This window comes from Alligator sinensis, unplaced genomic scaffold (genome assembly GCF_000455745.1).
Source record: "Alligator sinensis unplaced genomic scaffold, ASM45574v1 scaffold560_1, whole genome shotgun sequence".
Taxonomy (NCBI): Eukaryota; Metazoa; Chordata; order Crocodylia; family Alligatoridae; genus Alligator; species Alligator sinensis.
The window spans coordinates 4,583,723-4,602,540 of record NW_005841837.1 but is presented as its reverse complement, the minus strand read 5'-3'; the positions used below and the strand labels follow the sequence as shown (position 1 = coordinate 4,602,540).

At 44.4% G+C, this 18,818-nt stretch overlaps 1 protein-coding gene across 6 annotated transcripts in view; it reads right to left on the bottom strand.

The window, feature by feature from the left end:
• Positions 1 to 849: 849 nt before the first annotated feature.
• Positions 850 to 18,818, bottom strand: part of LOC102386226 (E3 ubiquitin-protein ligase Topors-like) — an 88,903-nt gene continuing 70,934 nt past the window's right edge. For 5 of the 6 annotated variants that reach the window (XM_025203004.1, XM_006015469.2, XM_006015468.2 and 2 more), the window contains exons 4-5: positions 6,714 to 6,891; positions 850 to 2,595 (exon numbers count right to left, since the gene is read on the bottom strand). In XM_025203004.1, coding sequence (XP_025058789.1) covers positions 899 to 2,593 — 1,695 coding nt within the window. In that variant the 5' untranslated portion in view covers positions 2,594 to 2,595; positions 6,714 to 6,891 and the 3' untranslated portion in view covers positions 850 to 898. The remainder of the gene's footprint in view (positions 2,596 to 6,713; positions 6,892 to 18,818) is intronic. The other variant, XM_025203009.1, reaches the window with a different exon arrangement.

Here is an 18,818-nt window from a genome sequence, read left to right as displayed (position 1 = left end):
CTAAATCAAGATCCTTAAAGCTGCTTTGCCACCAATCTAGTCTTGCAAGAACCTGAAGTCCACAGGCATGTTAGTTTCACCAGCAAAGTTTCCCTGGTACCTGGGGACCAAAGTCCTTTCTATATATTAAGGCCACAGGTACAGGTGTACAAGACAAACACAAAAAAGGAGGCTAGCTTAAAATAATAAAATAGGAATAAAGAGAATGAAGAGCGGGAAAAATGTTCTGAATAGAGGTAAGTGAAAATTGGAACTTCTATCCTGTGGGAAATTCAACTTTTTTACATTTGTTTCAGGCCTTAATTAGCCTGAAAACCTAAATACTGTGATATTTCATGGAACCAAAAGTCCAATTTTCACTCACTTCTACTCTTAAGAATTAATTAGAAAATGATTACACTTGTTGAAAAATATTTATTTGGCAGAAACTGCAGTATACATTAAAATACAATTGACAGAAAACAATCCTGACCACCTTTATTAGGCTACTAAACATACTGCAGGAGGCAAAAGGTACACATACCCCTGAAGACGGACAACAAAAAGGAAGAACAAAATAAATCATTATGGTTACATGATGACTTGTAAGCAGCTAAGCATGAAAAAGGTGCACTTCTGTGACTTCACTACTTACCCTGCTCTACCCATTAAAAAAAAAAAAAAAAAAAAAAAAAAAAAAAAAAATTATTCCGAGGAATTCAACCAAATGCCAGAACTATGACACACAAGGTCAGTCATGAAAAGTGCAATCATCAGAATTTTTTCCCCAGATTATCTTTAGACTTTCCATTAGAATATTTAAACACACACTTTTTCAAATATAAGAATTTATTAGTCTATAATGAGTGTCATCTCACCAAGAGAATGTGATGAATGTCCTCACTTCCCTCTCTGTGATTTATGATCTTCTGATACATGGGAAGCACCAACTGTCCCTTTTTTTACTAGAAGTACTTGGCAAGTATTCTGTAGAAGGAGGTAGTTGCTGATTGTTAGTGATTTCCTCTTGGTGGGACACGAGCTGCTCACTGTTATCTGTTCCCACTGCCTCAGACTGACTCATTTCAGATGGAAAAGTCTCCTCTTCTTTGGGCTGAATCTGTTTACTGTTACCCATTTCTTCTGCTTGTGACTGGATGTTCTGTGGGTTAGGGGTTTCTCCTGATTCAAGATGACTCTGTGGGTACTGGAATGGTATATCAGGCCTTTCATTACCTGACAGATTGTCACTAGAAGCAGCTGAGCATTCACAAACATGACTGCTGCTAAAGCAAGCCTCCCTTACAGATTGCAGATTCTTTACTTCCTCCTCATGTTTCATGTCCAGAAAACTGGGGAGTGATTCAACAATGTATGATGCCATTCTCTCAGCTATTGTACTGATGATGGAATTCTTAAAGGAAGAGCAGTTATTGTCCTCATCTGAATGTGTGTCCCTCCGAAACCACCTCTGGAAATTGTCTCTTCTGGCAAGTTCTTCAGAAGATCCAAGAGTGAAAACTGAATCATCAACAGCCTGCTCCACACTTGACCAACTTGATCCTGGGACTTCATCATCTGAAGGCTCCTCATCATTACTGGCTGTTGATTCATCAGCAGTAGTATGACAATGATCCTCCTCCTCTTCCTCCTGCTCCAATTCTTCAGAACCTTCTTCCTCATCTGAAGATGAAGTAAGAGAAGAATAAGACTGGTATACCTCTTCATGCAGAGGAAAAGGAATATCATAACTGGCTCGCCAGTCGTATACCTTACTGTTGAAAGGAGATCGGGCAAAGTTGATAAATTCGTGCAAGAAGTGATTGGTGTAATAGAGCAAGTGAGGCTGTAAGATATCTGCAAATGCTTGACTCTCAAGATCATAATAAGTCATATTATGTAAGATGATATGCTGTATATCATTGACTAAAGACACATGAGAACCACACAGTACTCTCAATTCACGCTTTAGCCAGGGAACTAATCTTCGAAGGCTGCCTGGGTTTTGATGAAAAAAATCTGCGGAGATGTTCCTGTAGAATCCTCCAGACGGGACACTTCTCACCCTCACACCAGATCTATAGAGTGCTCTCCTGAACTTAATTGTTAACTGCTCCCGTACTTTCCCAAGAGATATTCCACCTGGATGAGATGTTCTCCTTATTGCAAAACGTCTCACCAGTTCATCAATTGCTCTCTCCCTCACTCGAGTTAGTGGACCTGAAAATCCATCATGAAGAATCCCATCATCTGGTGGGGATTCAGGCCTTTGAGTAGAAGCTGACCTTACCTCAAAAATGACAGATGACCTATTCTCCACAGGTAGGACATATTCCTCAAAGTCATTGTCAGCTTTGATGCTATGAAAGAATGAATAAAAATGCTGCTTGCAGAGAGGACATTCTGCTTTCCTTTCTGACCACTCCTGTATACAAACAAAACAAAACCCATGGAAACATGGATTTAAGTAGGATGCATTTTGGATTCTCTCCAAGCAAATAGGGCATCTTGAGTCTGAAGATGCATCTGTTAGCATAGACATATTTTTCTTGCTTGTCCCAGCTGTGGAAGAAAAGCTGCCATCAGTTTTAAACTCTTCACTCGAGGATGCCATATCTGATGAAAAAGAAAAAGAAGCAGATCAGTAGGTTGATTCAGTGGGAGGCTTGTCTGGCTAGAGTAATGGGAGGAAATGGCTTGTTTTACCACTCCACCTGGTTTATAAATATCTTTTTTGTCTAGAGCACATATATCCAGTGTTCCCTGTAAGGGTTACTGATCCGTGAGCAATCCTGGCTGGGATTACGCTGGTGTCTCAGTGTGCCCACCCCTCCCCCATCCTGCAGCAGCCTGTGGCTGGGTTGGGGCAGGTGGTGAACAACCGGACACAAAGCCAGCAGTGGTGGCAGGGGGAGCATTGGCATCCCCCTTGCTACAGCACTGGGTGTCCCCCCCAGGCCAGCACCCGGGGGCCATGCCCCCCTACCTTCCCCCACATTGGTTTGCCACTGTGCGCTGCATTAAATGTTATTGCATGGTATGATTTTTTTTATTGTGCACAGCCATGCACGCATATAGCTTAGAGGGAACATTGCATATATCCACTCAACTAGTCTTGGTAAAAATCTTCTACTATAGGAAGAATACTGAAAGATGACAGGGAAGAAAAAGCTTCCTTCTCTAAGCCTGACCCTACCATAACTTAAGCAGGGTGACTGGGACAGTACATTTATGGCAGGGACCACTGCTCTGGGAATGACACAGTTGCCTGGAACTGCCTAGCTGCACCTCTGAAATAAGTGCTACCTAACTCCACGCAAGAAATTATTCAGATTCTGGAAACCTGATTTCAATCAGATTGCTGATTTCCAGAGGAGTTTAAGGAACCTGGATGCTTAATACTCTTTGTTCATTTGAAAGTATCAGTCCATGGGAGTAAAGGCAGCATACTTTTCCTCAGAAAGACAATCTGCAAAGTATGATACTGTCTGGCCCACTGAAATCACTCAGTCTGTCTCAGATGGCTTTTCCCCTCACATTAGCTCAGTTCAATAGGGAATTATCTAACTTCAGTTTTCTGTGATCAAGATTTTTTGGAAATGCCTTGAGGGTTTCAGGTGTTTTAATTTGTGTGTTCAACTTGAGGGACTGCACCTGAAGAGAAGGGAGGAAGGAGGTATTCAGGCCTCTTTAAAAATATACATCTAAAGTTGGATATTCAAACTGATGTGCCCAAAATTAACAGTTCTGTCTGAAAATACTGGCTAAAGTCCCAGCAAAGCCAAGTGATTTCAAAAGGGAAACTTCTCCCTGCCCAAGACAGCAAGAGACTTCAGGGGCTACTAAATTGCTAGTGTTCATTTTTAAACTATCAGTTAGCAGCCCACCATTGCTCTCTCATTTGTCCTGGGCCTCTTTGCTTAAAAGAAAGGAAAAAACAAAATAAAGGAAACAGAATTGCCGACGCTTTAATTCTCATCAATTTTCCCAAAGGAATGACAACCCTTCCTCTCACCATACTATTTTTAGATCAGTTATTAAGACAAGTAGGGTTACTGGAATACCCTTGGGTTCCATGAGATCTTTTTCAGGATAACATGGGGCACGATGAAATATTAGCAGTGTTAGAGGTGCAAACATCTACACATGGTTCACAAACTAAACCCAGAGTTTTCAGATAGGAATCCATAGTGTCAAAAATATTCTGACCTGTTATGGTTTTTCTGTGCTCTTTGAAACAGAAGAATTGCTTTATTATTTTTCAGTAGTCAAAAAAGAGGGAAAGCTAAGAGCAGCATTTTCAAAAAGGAACCTTGAGTCTAATGAGTGGTTCCTCGAGTTCAAAAAGGTTGGGAACTACTGATATAGATCAACCCTTCAATGGCAGTAGGGAAGGGGGAGGAAAGTGAGGGAGGGGGAAGGGGGTGGAAAGATGCACCCAAAAATCCATTGGCAAATACCAGAGGCTCATTCTTACAACTCATCTTTTAAAAACTGAGCAAAACATGGAGACCTAAAAGCTGAAATAATTTGTTTTCAATAAGCATCATGATTTAAAAGACATGATTCAGAACCTATTCTTGAAACAACTTCACCACTAGAAAAGAAAAATAAAATATGTTCATCCTTGGTGAATGGCATTAAATAACTGATGACTTATACTCTTCATATGACCCAAAATGTACCTAACCTTCCTCCCCCAATCTCAGTGATTTTTAACCCCTGTAAGTACCCTGAGAGCTTTGTCTGTTGGATATTATATATTTCCATTATATCTGCCACCTTCCCCACCTATTAGAATGGAAAGCAACCCTCTCAATGTCATGGCCCTTGCATTACCAACACCTATAGGGACTTAAATGAGACTTTTCTCCAGCCTGCAAAATGCTGCAGGATTCTTCATATAGTCATGGTTCTTGTTAAAGCAGGTGGAAGACAAAGGTGACTCAACTGCTTCAGAACTAGAACTAGAAAGAAACACAGGAGACTTCTTGCCTACTGAAAGCTTTGCATTTTCATGTCACTGCCCTCCAAATAAGAGTTGCACTTCAGACAGATGGATGCTCAGCCTTATTAAGGAGCAACACATGAATAATTCAGACATCTGTGACAAGTGATAAAGGGTCTGGAAATAAAGTGACTCAAGGTCTTTGTGAATAGATTTAAAAACCACCACAGACATAATAAACATGTGTATTACAAGAGCATCAACAGGCCTGCAGTGGAGAGGATGCTGGACAAACATGAGACACTGTCCTACCTCAGAGGCCCTAGAATGTAAATAGATTTAAAGGAGAGGGATGGGAAGAGACACTGATGAAGTGACTTGTTTAAGTTCAAATAGTATTTCAGTGATGGAGCTGGAAATAAAATGTCAACTCCATAGTACCCTGCTCATGAGAATGCTCTGCCTCTCCTACATGTCAAAACCAATTTCTGATTTTCAGAGCACAAGAAAAAAAATCCTTAAAAAAAAGAATATGAAGTTCCTACAACATTTAAACTGAACGCACCCAAAGACACAGATTCTATTGAGCTTTTTCAAGATTGTCTACATGATTAAGTACACATTCTTCCATTAAAATTATTCTATCAAAGCCTGCTAGTCTAATGTTCAAAATAAAACATAAGTCTTGTTCCCAGTGCTTAACGCATCGCATATCAGAATCACTTCTTCTGCCACTGAAATGTAATCACTTCTGGGGCAGAATGTGACAACTCTTTTGTAACATACAACAGCGTACTCTAGTCACGTGTGAAAAAACATTGAAAAATATATCTATCTAATTAAAACTAGAAGGGGGTTAAATCAGTGGAATAATAGCAGTCCCTAGTGTAATTTAACAATGACACTGGAGATAACAATGCCCTATTATCCAGGTAAATAGCTAGGAATCACGGTCAGGGGCTTCCTAAAATTCTGTTTGCCCTTGTTCTGTATAAGAATGATCCCTATTAAAAGAGTAAAATTATTCTTGCACAATCTATATTTCCTGTGGGGATCACCCATCCAAATGTGGACCAAGCATTGCTCTGCTAAATTAATGAGATCAAAGCACAAGATAATGGCACTCACAGGTTGGGTTCTGAAATAATCTGAAACACAACTTTAACAAATGTAACTATACATGGCTGTCTCAGCACATGTTGAGCTGACTGAAAGACTTCCTGGCCCCTCTTCCCCCATTATGGTGCTTTATTTTTTTTTCAACCAAGTTTCCTGAAAATTTTCTCCACTTTTAGGTCTGCTCCATAAAGGAGCATCTAAACTGTTTAAATCACTAACTTGATGGTATGGGAAATGGGAATTAATACTGATTTAAGTTTAATTATAACAACTGCTGAATAAAACAATATTTTATTGTATAAATAGTTCAGATTTCAAGAGGCAAGCAACTGGATTTTTAGTTTTCCTTCAAGTTACTTACAAGTGACTAAGAATTAAATCTCCCATGATTACTAAAGAGAAGTGCCAGAGATTTATATTCATAATGTTAACCAATCAAGGCTAATGACAAAGCCAAGGAATTTTTTTTTTTAATATCTGAAAGTTTCTTCTGGACTTGAAGAGTAATTTTGGGGAAAATATATGCTGTCTGCATCTTCATACGTAATTAAAAAAAATGAAGCCCTGTTCTAAATCTAAAGCACAGCTCATATTTGATTATGGAATCACTACTGATATCCACGAATAAGAAACACAAGTAATTGTAAACACTTTGTAAAATGCTTACCTCAAAGTAGGTCCTAAAGGTTAGATTGTTGGCTTTTCTGTTGCACTCCCTTATATCTCTTCTTCATTCCACTTTGGCATGGGCACCTCTCTCCTTTATAACATGTCTCTCTCTTTCTTTCCTCATGTCTTCAACTCTTTCTCTTGGTCTCTTATAGCTTCAAAAGCCCATGTCTCCTCTGCTCCTTCAGACAACATTCTGATTGGATCTTTTTGGTGATGTCACAACCACACACCAGCTCATAATAGTTGCATAGCTGGGTCCTTGTTGTTATAATAAATACATTCAAAATTGCAAAGCAAGTCATGCTAATCTGGTCCCTTTGTAGAGGAAGTGGTTCAAGAGGGTTTTACCTGTCCTTGGGACCTGTCCTTGTCTCTGCATCTGGCTCCTATGGCTGGACAGTGTGGGGCTCCTACAAGTTGGCAGTGGAGTGCTGTTTCTGCTGTGTGCCAGTACCCAGCTCCTACAACTAAGTGGCACTGGGCTTTTCCAGCTGGACTCCTATGCCCAGATGGGGCAGGGCTGCTGCAGATGCCGCAAAGGTTCTGGGCAGTGGGGGCATCACTCTAGTGCCTCCTCTAAGACAGTGCTTGAGCCTAGTGTGCCTCTCAGCCCTCTTAGTTACACTACTGGGGGCATCCAGCTACTTCAGGCCTTGAAGCGCTCTACATTCCTAGTTCTCTTAATAACAGAGTATTAAATATGGCTTCTTACACTGTGGAAAGGAGTGAAAGGAAAAGGCCAGTGAAGGGACAGAAGACAATTAGATGCTTTCCCCAGTCCCTGACATTCTTCCTTTAGTATTCATTTCCATAGCACTGTGGTAAGACATTCCTGTGCCACAAGAGAAAAGGACGGAAGGAAATTTTCAAATTAAAATAAAGAAAGTTTAAATTCAATGCCTCAAAACTATTTTATTTTCATCTTTACTTGCCGATTAAAGTCTGGAAACTAAATATTTGGAATTTACATATTTTCCAAATATTAAGATTTTGTTTTAGGGTTCCTTCCCAACATAAGAAAACGATTATGTGAAAGTTGGGGTGGATGGGTGGGGGGGCAAAGGAAGAGGAACAATTTTTACTTTTTTCCATATAAGTGGGTATTTCTTTTTGAAAACAGAACAAAAATAAAGTTCCAAGAAAAACCTGAAAATGTCACAGCAATTTGTGGGATGGCCTATTCCTGCTTCCTTAACTGCTTAAGTATATCAAGAGTTGCCAACCTTTTGGAAACAAAAGTATTGTAGTTGGCCAAGGTGCTGGTATTCCTTTCAGATCCAGATAGTAATCTCACCAGACTGATAAATTGCAAGGAATATAGAAGGACATTGGAAGCCTCAGAATCCTGGGAAAAACTGTCCCTAGGAAAAGCTTATAACAGCATTTCAAAATGCACGGAGCATTTTATGGCAGGTTCAACACTATAGAAGGCAAGGTGGAGCTGCAATACACAGAATCAGGACATTTCAATGGTGACTTATAGCTACCTTTATTCCTCTTACTTCTGTGGACATAAATTAAAAAAATCACAACTAGCAAAGCCTATTCCTAGATCTCTATGGTTATTTTTAAGGCCCAAGATAGTTTTTCTTAGAGTGGCCTGGGGGAGTTCTGATCCAGAACTGTAGGGGGGGCATCTGTCTCCTGTTAGCAAGAAGCCATTCATCCCGGGGAGTTAGTTGGAGTCCTACTGTAAATAAAGCATGCATGCAAAGTGCCTTTGGTGGCAATTAATATACAGCAAGCAGCCTCTTGAAATCTTAGCATGGTATCAAAAGGGAATGCAGAAGAAGGAGATTCTTTCCCAAAGGCAGGGTCTCTTTTCAAAGCAGTTTTCCTTGACAATTGCTTTATCTAATTTTTAAGATTTGCTACTGCCTTTAGCAAAAAATTGCTTTATCTAATTTTTAAGATTTGCTACTTCTTTTAGCAAAACCAGCCTCTGAAAGAGGGAACAAAAGGTCAGGTTTCTCTCTCTTGGTTAAAAAGAAACCATATGAAAGCGAAACAGACTTGATTTTTCTTTATTCTGAAAACACCACCCACACCCTCCACAAATCACTCACATTTCTCAAAACAAAAGTGGCTGTCCCAGCCAATAACTAACCTCAAGCTAACAAAACAAACTGTTCTTCCCTACTCCAAAACAAGGTCTGCAGTGTGAGACATTTTATTATATCTGAGGCAGCTTTAGGTAGGGGTGGGAGGGAGAGTTTAGGAAATGAAAAGACCAGAAAGTCATAATGGAAAATATCTTTCAGACTTGCTCCATCTGGAGAAGCAAGTGGTTAATAAGCCGCATCCATGCTGATGATTAGCACTATATGTTTATCCAAGTATGCTGTAAGTGACTAAGGGAATTTTATGAACACAGGTTTTATTTGTATATGACGGCTTCAGTGGTCTCGTACCATAAGGGATATTGTAATGGGTTTACATACGTATGTTTTTTGGTGTAATTAAAATAAATTTGCTTTTATTCTAGCCATTTACTCCACATTAAAACACTGTTTTAAGAGGACAAGAAATATGCAAAAGGAGGAGGAACAGTGAATTGAACTTTCACCTTGCTACACGTATGCCTCCTCCATTCTTTGAGATGCAGCCTGGTGTAGCAAATAAAGAAATACAATAAGAGTTAAATTACCTGGTGCCATCTCCACCACAGACCTGCATAGTGACTTTAGGAAGCCACTTCTTCTATGAGCCTTTGACTTTCAGCCTGCCATTTATTTTCCATACCAGTATTTAAATGGAAAGCACTGCAGGACAGATTATGGACAAATTCAATTCCTAGGATTACAGAGCATGGATGTACAGTAGGGCCTCTATGTACTACAAATAGTACATAGTTTCTCCTGAGAATAAATCTGTGAATTGGTATTCTCTCTTCCATCCTTTGAAGTATACATTCCCTTCATTAACAATGAGACAGGGAATGTATCAGAGTCACGAAGCATCTCTCATAAATATGGGTCAGCAGGAGTTTTCCAGTGCCAAAAATTGTTTGCTTCCCCCATTTGGTGGAAAAATTATGAGCATCCTTTTATCACAGTGATAGGGCTAGAATTCCATCCTGACTGGTCAAGATTCAACAAAAAGGCATAAAGGAATATTAGAGCCAGTAATTATTTTACTATCTTATTAAAATATATATAAAATAATTAAGAATCACAAATGCTATTTTTAAAGTGGGTTAAAACAATCTAAGGTCCATTTTTCATGATAGTAACTACTGTGCATCTCATGTTCCTTTCAGCATTATTATTGCTTTTAAAGCATTTTTAATTTAAGAGACAGAATTAACTTTGTGGATAATCTGTTACAGTTAATTGACTGGAGGTATAAAGCTAAGAGTACACGCATACTTTACACCTAAATCAATCTAACCCTAGTTAGGCCAACTTGTGTGGCCTAACTAGGCCACACAAATCTATCCTTGTGGATAGATTTAAGTCTGTACAGATGTTTGGGGAGGATAGATGGGATGAAAAAATGGCTGACCCAATCTTACTTAGTTGACTTTATCAGATGAACTAAGCTAGAAATCGGGAATGGGTTAACCCAATCTAACAAATGTCTCTTTATGTTCAGAATGCAGCCCCTGGGCTGGGAAAGCAACAGCCTCTCACCCCAGCCCCAGGGTTGTGCTCTTTTTATCCCCCAACCCACCTATTTTTAGCCCCTGATCCCTGTACCCCACAGACAGAGAAGCCCTCAGCAGACACACCAACCACCCACCTGCCCTGCAGACACACCAACCCCTCTGATCCTGCCAGCCCACTGCAGACCCACTACCTCCCTCCCCTCTCTATGATCCTGACTTAGATCAGGTTCCTGCCATGGATTCTGGCACTGGTGAATGTCTGCTCAAGTGCAACTCAATCTATGATCACACAGCTTAAAGTAAAATGTGCAGATTGAGGCCCCAGTGGTAACAATTTGAAATGTGGAGACACTGATACACAGGTCTTGGAGCCACTCTAATTAAAGCACCCCCATCCCCGCAGCACATGTAAAAATACCCCAGAAGTCTTGCATGCCCTAAAACAATAGTCACCATTTTGTCTAGAAAAATGCTTATATCTTGCCAACCATTTAGGATGCCATAGGTATAATTTCCCCAGTCTGCACTCATCTGTTACTTCTCTTCTTTGTTTCTGAGAAGAAACATTCATTTCATTTTCAGTGAAAAATGCAGTATGGTTAGATATAGCTGGCAGGACAAGGAAACAAAAGTATGTGTGTGGATGGGTGATATAAGGTACTGGAACTGAAAAGTTAAATTAGTATCTGGCTACACAAACACCCCCAGAGATCATTAGAAGTAAACAGAAAATCAAGTTTGATCATGACCAGATGATTTTCTGGTCTATCAGGTGACAGATTCCTGTGCTCATCTTTTAAATAGGTGGAACATGACTACACAGATGCAAGTGCTTTCAAGCATCACTTGGAGAAGTCAAGTAGCCTCCTCAGTAGGCACAGCACTTAATTCTTTTGTCAGGTTCGCTGTCTTTGGAATTTGTTCAGAATCTTTATCTTCTATTCCATATGGAAATATAGGAAAGAGATTCTGTTTACTCTGTACTTACATTGGTGACAAGTTGATCCCCAGGAACTGCATGTAACATCTGGCTTATGGCCATGTGGCATCTATCCTAATGCAAGTTCTATGTATAATAGACAATAAGCCTGAAAAATCTGTAATGGCTCAAGATAAGGTCCCCAATGCCTCATCCTTGGTTTGACCAACTTTTTCTCCATCAAGATGAGAGTTTTAACTCGGCATTAATCATTGTTCTGAAAACTTCTAGATCCTACTTCTATACTAGTCCTTCCTCTCAGGCATTTTTCAGGTCAAGATAATTAATCCAGGATTTAAAACTTCCTATTTTCTCCCTCCACTTTCCCAAACTTCCCATTTCCCAACCCCAGATGCATTCTTCCACAGCTAGTAGATATAAATATAAAAACACAAACAACACAATAAACAATACTAATAGACAAAATATAAAATGCACAAAATACAAGGCACCAAATAACGAGAGATACAGGGCGTAGGTACCTGAAGGGGGAAAATGCAATGACCCCCCTCCACTCCAACAAAAGTTTCTCCCCTGTTACTTCACTTGCCCCTACTTGACACAGCTAAGACTTGAACTCAGATATCCCACATGGTAGGCAGAAACTCTATCACACAGCTTCCATTGCTGGGCCGGGTCCTGGCTGCTGGGGCTTTTGACCTTCTGGAAGCCCCTACCTCACGTTGCGCTGCCCTGCCTCTTGTTGGAGAAACTGGAAGCAGAGCTGGAAGCCTCTCAGGTCACTGCACAGCTTTCTGCTGGAGCCAGGCAAGGAACCTCTCCTGCTGGCTATCACCTCTTGCTGGGGATCCTGGAGTCCAGCAGGGAGCCTCTCCTGCCAGCCATGCTGCTGAGAGTTCAACTGCTGCCTGCGGGTCCTGCTCCTTTATGCTCTTCTGGGGCAACTGCTCCCCCCGCTGGCCCAGCTCTTTGAAAATAGTTTCTCATCATCCCTTGCAGGTCTCCTCCAAGTCAGCTGCGCTGCACCTTTTATCCCCCTCCAGGTGACCCGAGGGGCCAATCAGGGGACATGGAGGGTGAGTCTCTGGTGCCTGATTGGTGAGGAAAGGGAATCCCAAGCCCTCCAATCATCTTTTAACCTTTCAAAACCCCTGGGCCAAATCACTACCAGCTGTAGGATAAAGTGCCAGGAATAGGATAAAGCGCAGCTGGGTGGCTCTTGACCCAGAATATGGGGCTCCAGTTCCTGACCACTTTCTATGCACTCAGCCCACCTCACACAATGAGTAGCAACCTGTGGGCAGCCAAGTGTGTGAAAGATAGCACTAATGGGAAGCTGTGCATGCTGGCCAGGGCCAGGACTCGTTCAGGCAGAAGGGCAAAGCAGGATGCTCCAGGCAGGAGCAGGTGTTGCTCAGTTCCCTGCAGAACATCATGGGGGCATCTACAGGCTGGATGGGAGGAAAAGGACTGGACCTGTATCATAACACCTGGGTGAACTCTGCTGCATATGTTCCCTCCCGGCTCCCCCTGCCCCTGCTTCTCCCACCCCTGGCCAACTCCCGGGACCTAGCACACAGGCAGCTCCCCCCCCCACACACACATGTGCACACCAACACCCATACACTTGCACCCTACACCCCCTACCATCCACCCTCCCCACACACACAGTCCCCACCTCCCCCTTCCAAATATACAAAAATAAGACTTTATTTTGGGCTATTATGCAATCGCCCATATGGAAACCAGTAAAAAAACATAAATCAGAATAAAAATGTTTTTTTAAATGAAATTAAAATGTTATAGTAGATGTTTGATTTTAAATATATTATTTGGTTTTTTGTCTACAATTTGTTAAAATGATGCCTTCTGAAAGATTCTGTGTGCGGCCCCCAGCAGCCCACCAAAACTCATTAAGTTTAGGCAGCCAAAATACTTTCATTCAAGTTTGTTTAAGCCTCTCTTAAAAACTTGCAAAGATAGGGATTCCACCACCTTTCCAGGTAATCACTGAGGCACTGAACTTGGAAAGACGTAGGCTAGGGAAACAGCATTTATATGTAACTTCCTAGACAAGGTGAACTGGTGAACTGTAAAAAAACTGTTGAGAAAAGAAATTGGGGGAGTTACATTTGTGAAACTTCTAAATCCAGAAGGAAAGTCCAATGGCTGTGGTATGGTAGAATTTAGGAATAAGGACTATTTACAGAAAGTGCTAGAGATGCTGAAGGAATATGAACTTGGGGTGAGACCTTTTAGCATTAAGGCAGGCCCAAGGAGACAGTGGATTAGAAGGGGGTCTTGGTGTATCCAAGGGCATGTTCTGAGGACTAGGCAACTTGGTAGGCTGCTGGGGTTACCAGAGTTACCCTTGATTGTCCCAGAACAGAACAGCTGACCTTGAAGTAATAGAAATGTGAAAATGGGCTGAATCTGGGTTACAGGTTGGGTCGATGAACTGAGTCCAAAGGTCAGCAGGGAAGAAGAGTTCAAGGAAACATTTAGTGTGGTGTCAGTGTCAAAGGCAACAGATAGCAACGTGGATAAAACTGGCAGGGACTGAAGTCGAGGCAGGGTTATGTTTGAGCAGCCCTTAGAGGCCATCCAGGCAGCTTCAGGCTATGATAGATGATATTTGTCAGAAAACAGATGCAGGTTGGGACAGACATCAGATCCACCTCCTATGAGCAATTCCATGTGGCAACACAGACAGATGTACAAGGACTACTGAGGACTGGGACAGGAGAAAAGCCTAATCAGAATGTCCTAGACCTGCACCCAAGCAGCCTGCATGAAGGCAGATGACTAGGCAAACAGTATAAAAAGAGAAGAGACTATAAGGTGTGCGGGCCCTCTCCCGATCCCATCTGGGTCACCCTGTGCGAGCTGGGATGAGCCGGGGGCCCGTCTTTGTGCACACAGGCTGTGGCCGGCAGCCCAGGCACACGGGGCTGGAGAAAACCGCGGTGCGGTATAGTATGCTCGAGCTAGAATCAGTCACAGAGGCGTAATGGTTGATTGAAAAGATTATTTACTTACACCCAAGGTGGTCGCAGTGTAGGCTGGTCAGCTTTCCAGGCACAGCTCCGCTTGAGTTCTCGGTGGAGGACTCTAATAAACTCGGTTCCTTGACCCCGGAGTGATTCAGGCTCCGCGGATTCAAGAATTCGTTCCCACGGAGCAGCTGTATCTCCGTGAGTGTTACTCGGTTCCCAGGTCCCCCGGAGCTGTTAAGACTCCGTGGGTTCGACAATGGGGTCCATAGGATAGGGATATGTCTGGGCTGCGATCGGCGACGGGGACAGGCTAGAGGGTAGTTGACTCGGGGTCGTTAAAGCGCCCAGGGGACTGTTGAAGCTCCGTGGGTTCGACAAATTAAACCTCTGTTGCCCTCTTAAAGAAAAAGCTGGGTTCGTATGGATCAGCAGCGCTTAGAGATCTTCACGCTCCTTTTCCGAACTCCACGTGCTTTCTCTCTCTCCAACTTGGGCGGAAACTACCCAAGCCTTTTGTACAGAAAGAAAGCAAAGAGCTAGCCGCCACGTGTGCCTACATTAAGACTGGCCAATAATGTGGCTCGAATCTTAATACAAATGGCAGGAACTCCTTTGCATCGTGCATCACTATAATGCAAAAGAAATGCACTATGCAAAGAAAGCTACAGAACTGGCGGGAAAAGCTCCTGCACGTGGGTTCTCTGTTGCAACAGAACACTCCAGCATGCAAAAGAGCTGCAATTTTGGTGGGAACATGATTTAGTGATGCCGAAGCACACACAAACAAAAAAAACCCACAACTTTGGGTTGTGACATAAGGAACATCTGTGCCATGGGGCTGAAGGCTGAACATTAGGCCATGCCAGAAGGAGCAAGTTGGGTCATGTGGGAACCAGGCGTACTACGGTCACAGAGAATGCAGTGGGCTAAGCTGGCTGTGTGGGGCTGCAGAAGCAGGGCCATAGGCTGTCCCTTAATTAAAAGGGGAAACCCCTGTGCATGGCTGGGGAAGCCACATGACAGGAAGGGGGTGGGGTATTGAGGCATATATGCCCAGGGCCTGAACTAAAGCAGGCAGCCAGACCCTACATACTACAGGAAGAGGAGCTCCCTAGGGAAGTGGGCTGCAGGAAGCAGGTCCATGGATACCCAAGTTACCCACAGGAGCAAGAGTGAGTTTGTTGCAGGGAAGCATAGCTAGTGGTAGGTTATTGACCCAGAGAGGGGAAGAACTCTATGGAAGCAATCTGCTGGTATTACTGTTATGCTGATGTTTGTGTTCGTTTAGAGCTGGAGGACCGGGTTGTTGTAGCTATGGGGGTGGTTTGGAGGACATAGGGGTGCCTGAGACACACCCAGTAAAGAGTTCCCTAGCGAGACTGGAGCAGAGGCCAGGGACCCTAGGTCCCTGAGGCCCAGAAGCACGTGCGTGAAAGACAGGGCTGGGTCCTAATAGCTGAGACTTAGGACAGTGGACCTTGGGCTAGGGGGCCCAGCTAGAGAAAAGGGGCTGAAGCCAGGGAGGTGGAAGCCCTAGCAAAGGTTTGGAGCTTGAGGGGGTAAGTGCAGAGTCCAGGCCAAAGCCCACCCCCTCTGAACGTTGACTAACATCTGTTAGGCATGGGTGTGGCTATGGGGGCAGCTGGAAGTCATTATTATTGCCCCTAAGGCACAACTGGGGCTGCCTTAAAGAGGAAACCCATCTCACAGAGTTTAGGACAGAGAAGACCCAAGGGCTGTAAACTGAGAAAAGGCACCCAAGAAGAGGTACCCTGGCCTCTGGAGGCATCCTCCCCAGTTAAAAGATGCTAAGATCAAGTCATGGCAGGTGAGAGATAGGAAGTAAAGGGAGACCAGAGGGCAGGCAGGTCTGACCACTAGGGGGTATCAGATGCCAGGCAGACTCCTTGATCCTGTCACACCAATGTACATTACCCTTCTTGCAATCTATGATCATTACGTTTCACCCTCCCCCCTTCCTGCATCCACAGAGATGAGTTGATCACCATCCTCTTTATAACCACTTGTTATGCTAGGTCATAGGCAGCCAGGTCTGAGGGTACCTCGGGGTCAGAAGCAGCAGCTGAGTTCTAAGGGGAGCGTGCAAAGATGTCTCCTAGACTTGGATAACCTGACTGAAGGGAGGGGCACAGATTTAATTTGCATTACTTTAATCAAATATGCTTACTCATTTGTAATGATTTTCAGTCACTATTATTTATACTATGGTGCTCCCAGAAGCCCCATGTTACTACAAGCATACTGTGAGATGGTCCCTGTCCTGAATAGTATACACAAGACAAGGTGAAAAGGGAAGCAGAGGTATGGAGAAATTATTACTTAATCAAGGACATGAAGCCAGTAGTTAACAGAACTAAGAAAAGAGCTGGCAGTCCTGGGCCCCAGCTTCTAGGTCACACAGACTATTTGATAACTTCTGAAGTTCCTCCCTTCTTTCATGCTCATTATGAGGGAATATGCAAGTGCCAAAGAAAGGCAAATATGGCTTTACTTTACTTTTAAAATAGTGAGATTAATATTAGACAGCTCTCACATTTTGATTATTCTATAAATGCAAATACATGAAGAATACTAATGAGGGCAAAGACCACATAATGAAATCCCTCTCAGCCAGCACTGTCTGTATCTAGGGATAAATCATTTTTCTGAACTCTGCCAATTATGACTTCACTTCATACTTGCCACTCAATTCCACATCACATTAATTCACTGGTTCTTCAATCACAGAACATTTCAAGTAAAAAGTTTTTACTTTTTAAAAATCCCTTGAGAAATGCACTCACTCTCTATCCAGCCCATGGGGCCCCTGAAAAAATTAGAAAATCAAAATTTATCTGCCCCTGGCTGCCTGTCAAAGATCACAGGAGTCAGGGGCAAGAGTACCCAGGGGAAGCTGCTGGCAGGACCAAGCTGCTGAAGAAGCAAGGCCCTCCCCGCCCCTCCAACCCCCACCCCCCCATCCAGAAGCGGTGCCTAGCAGGCTTCTATCCTGGGACTTGAGGCTGTTCCTTCGTCCCTGCACCAGTGAGAAATCCAGATAAGAAGGGGGAGGCAGGGGAGCACTGCAGGAAACTGCCCCAGTCCTCAAGGTTACATGGGACAGGCCAGCTGCTGTGGTCCTGGAGCTATAGCCAAGAACCACGTGGTGTGTGAGCAGCGAGCAGAGGCGGAGGTGAGGGGGGCGTGGGGCGGGGGCTGGTGGTGGAGGGAACCAGCAGCAGCTGCAGGCAGGAGAGCTGGGAAATGGCTGCAGTGGGCTGGGGCGGGGAGGGGCAGCGAGTGGGCACATGGAGCACAGCATTAGCTTGGTGGGAGCATGGGACCCTCACCAGTGCACCAGAGCTAGAGCCAGCAGGGCCCAGAATGGGGCATCAGGAACATGGGGCCCGGGCTGGTTCCCCACCTCCCTGCTGGCACACCCTGGCCTGGCTCCATAGAGCACCTGCCAGCCTGCACCCCATGCTCCTGCTGCCCTGCTCTGGGCCGTCAGTGCTTTCTCTGGTGCAGTGGTGTGAGCCCCGTGCTCCCGCACAGCTGTTGCTGCACTCTGCATGCTCACTGGCATCCTGGGCATGCAGAAGGGCTGGGATGGCTCTGCAGTGAGGCTGGGGTGGCTTCCAGGCAACCCAGGCCGTGACAGCTCCTTTGCTGCTGCCACTGACCCCAGCCCCATGGTACAAGCGGGGACCAGTGCATGAAGCCCGGACCCCATGAGCTCTGTGGTGGCTCTGGGTTTGCTGACTGGGCTAAGCAACAGTGGTGCTGGAAAAACTGCTGCTCAGTACAGGGAAAAAGCACACCTCCACCCCCTCGGTTCCCCTGCCCCCACACAGTGCTTCCTGGTTCAGCCACCCAGAGCCTGTGTGGGGCTGCCCTGCAACTCCACTGCCTCTGGGCTGCCCTGCACAGCAGTGGTGACAGAGCTGAACTGCAGTTTGGTACGGGCTCTGGGCAGCTGCACCAAAAACTACCCAGCAGTGGTGAGGGGGAGGAACCATTTTCCCCGAGCCAAGCAACAGTTTCTGCCCAGCACCACTGCTGCTGCTGCTCAGTCTGAATAGGAGAGCCCAGTGCTGGTGCAGGGTGTGTGAGGTCAGGGCTGAATATGCTGGTCCCTGACCCTGAGCACCCTGTGCCAGCTTCAGGCTTGCAGCAGGAGCCAGGACACAGAACGTAAAGATGCAGAATTCAACAGGAGCCAGCCTGGCCCTGCAGTTCCCAGCCAGCTGCTACTGTTACCTCTATGGCTGGACCACTGGGGGAAGCCCCGTTCTGGAGCCACTGGCATCCTGCTCCACCACACAGATATGCAGACTGGGAGTAGAGGGAGCCTGCCCCCTGCTTCCCTGTGGCCTTCAGCAGAGCTTCCCCATGCAAGGGCTGAAGCTGCAGGCATGGTGCGGAGCCCTCGTGATAGAGGTGCCCAGGCAGGCTGCACCTCTAACCCCCAGCAGAGCGCTGGCTGGAACTGTGCCATGTCATGCATCAACTTCCTAAGCCCCTCCCCTGCTTACTGCTGCTGCTGCTAGCAGTGGG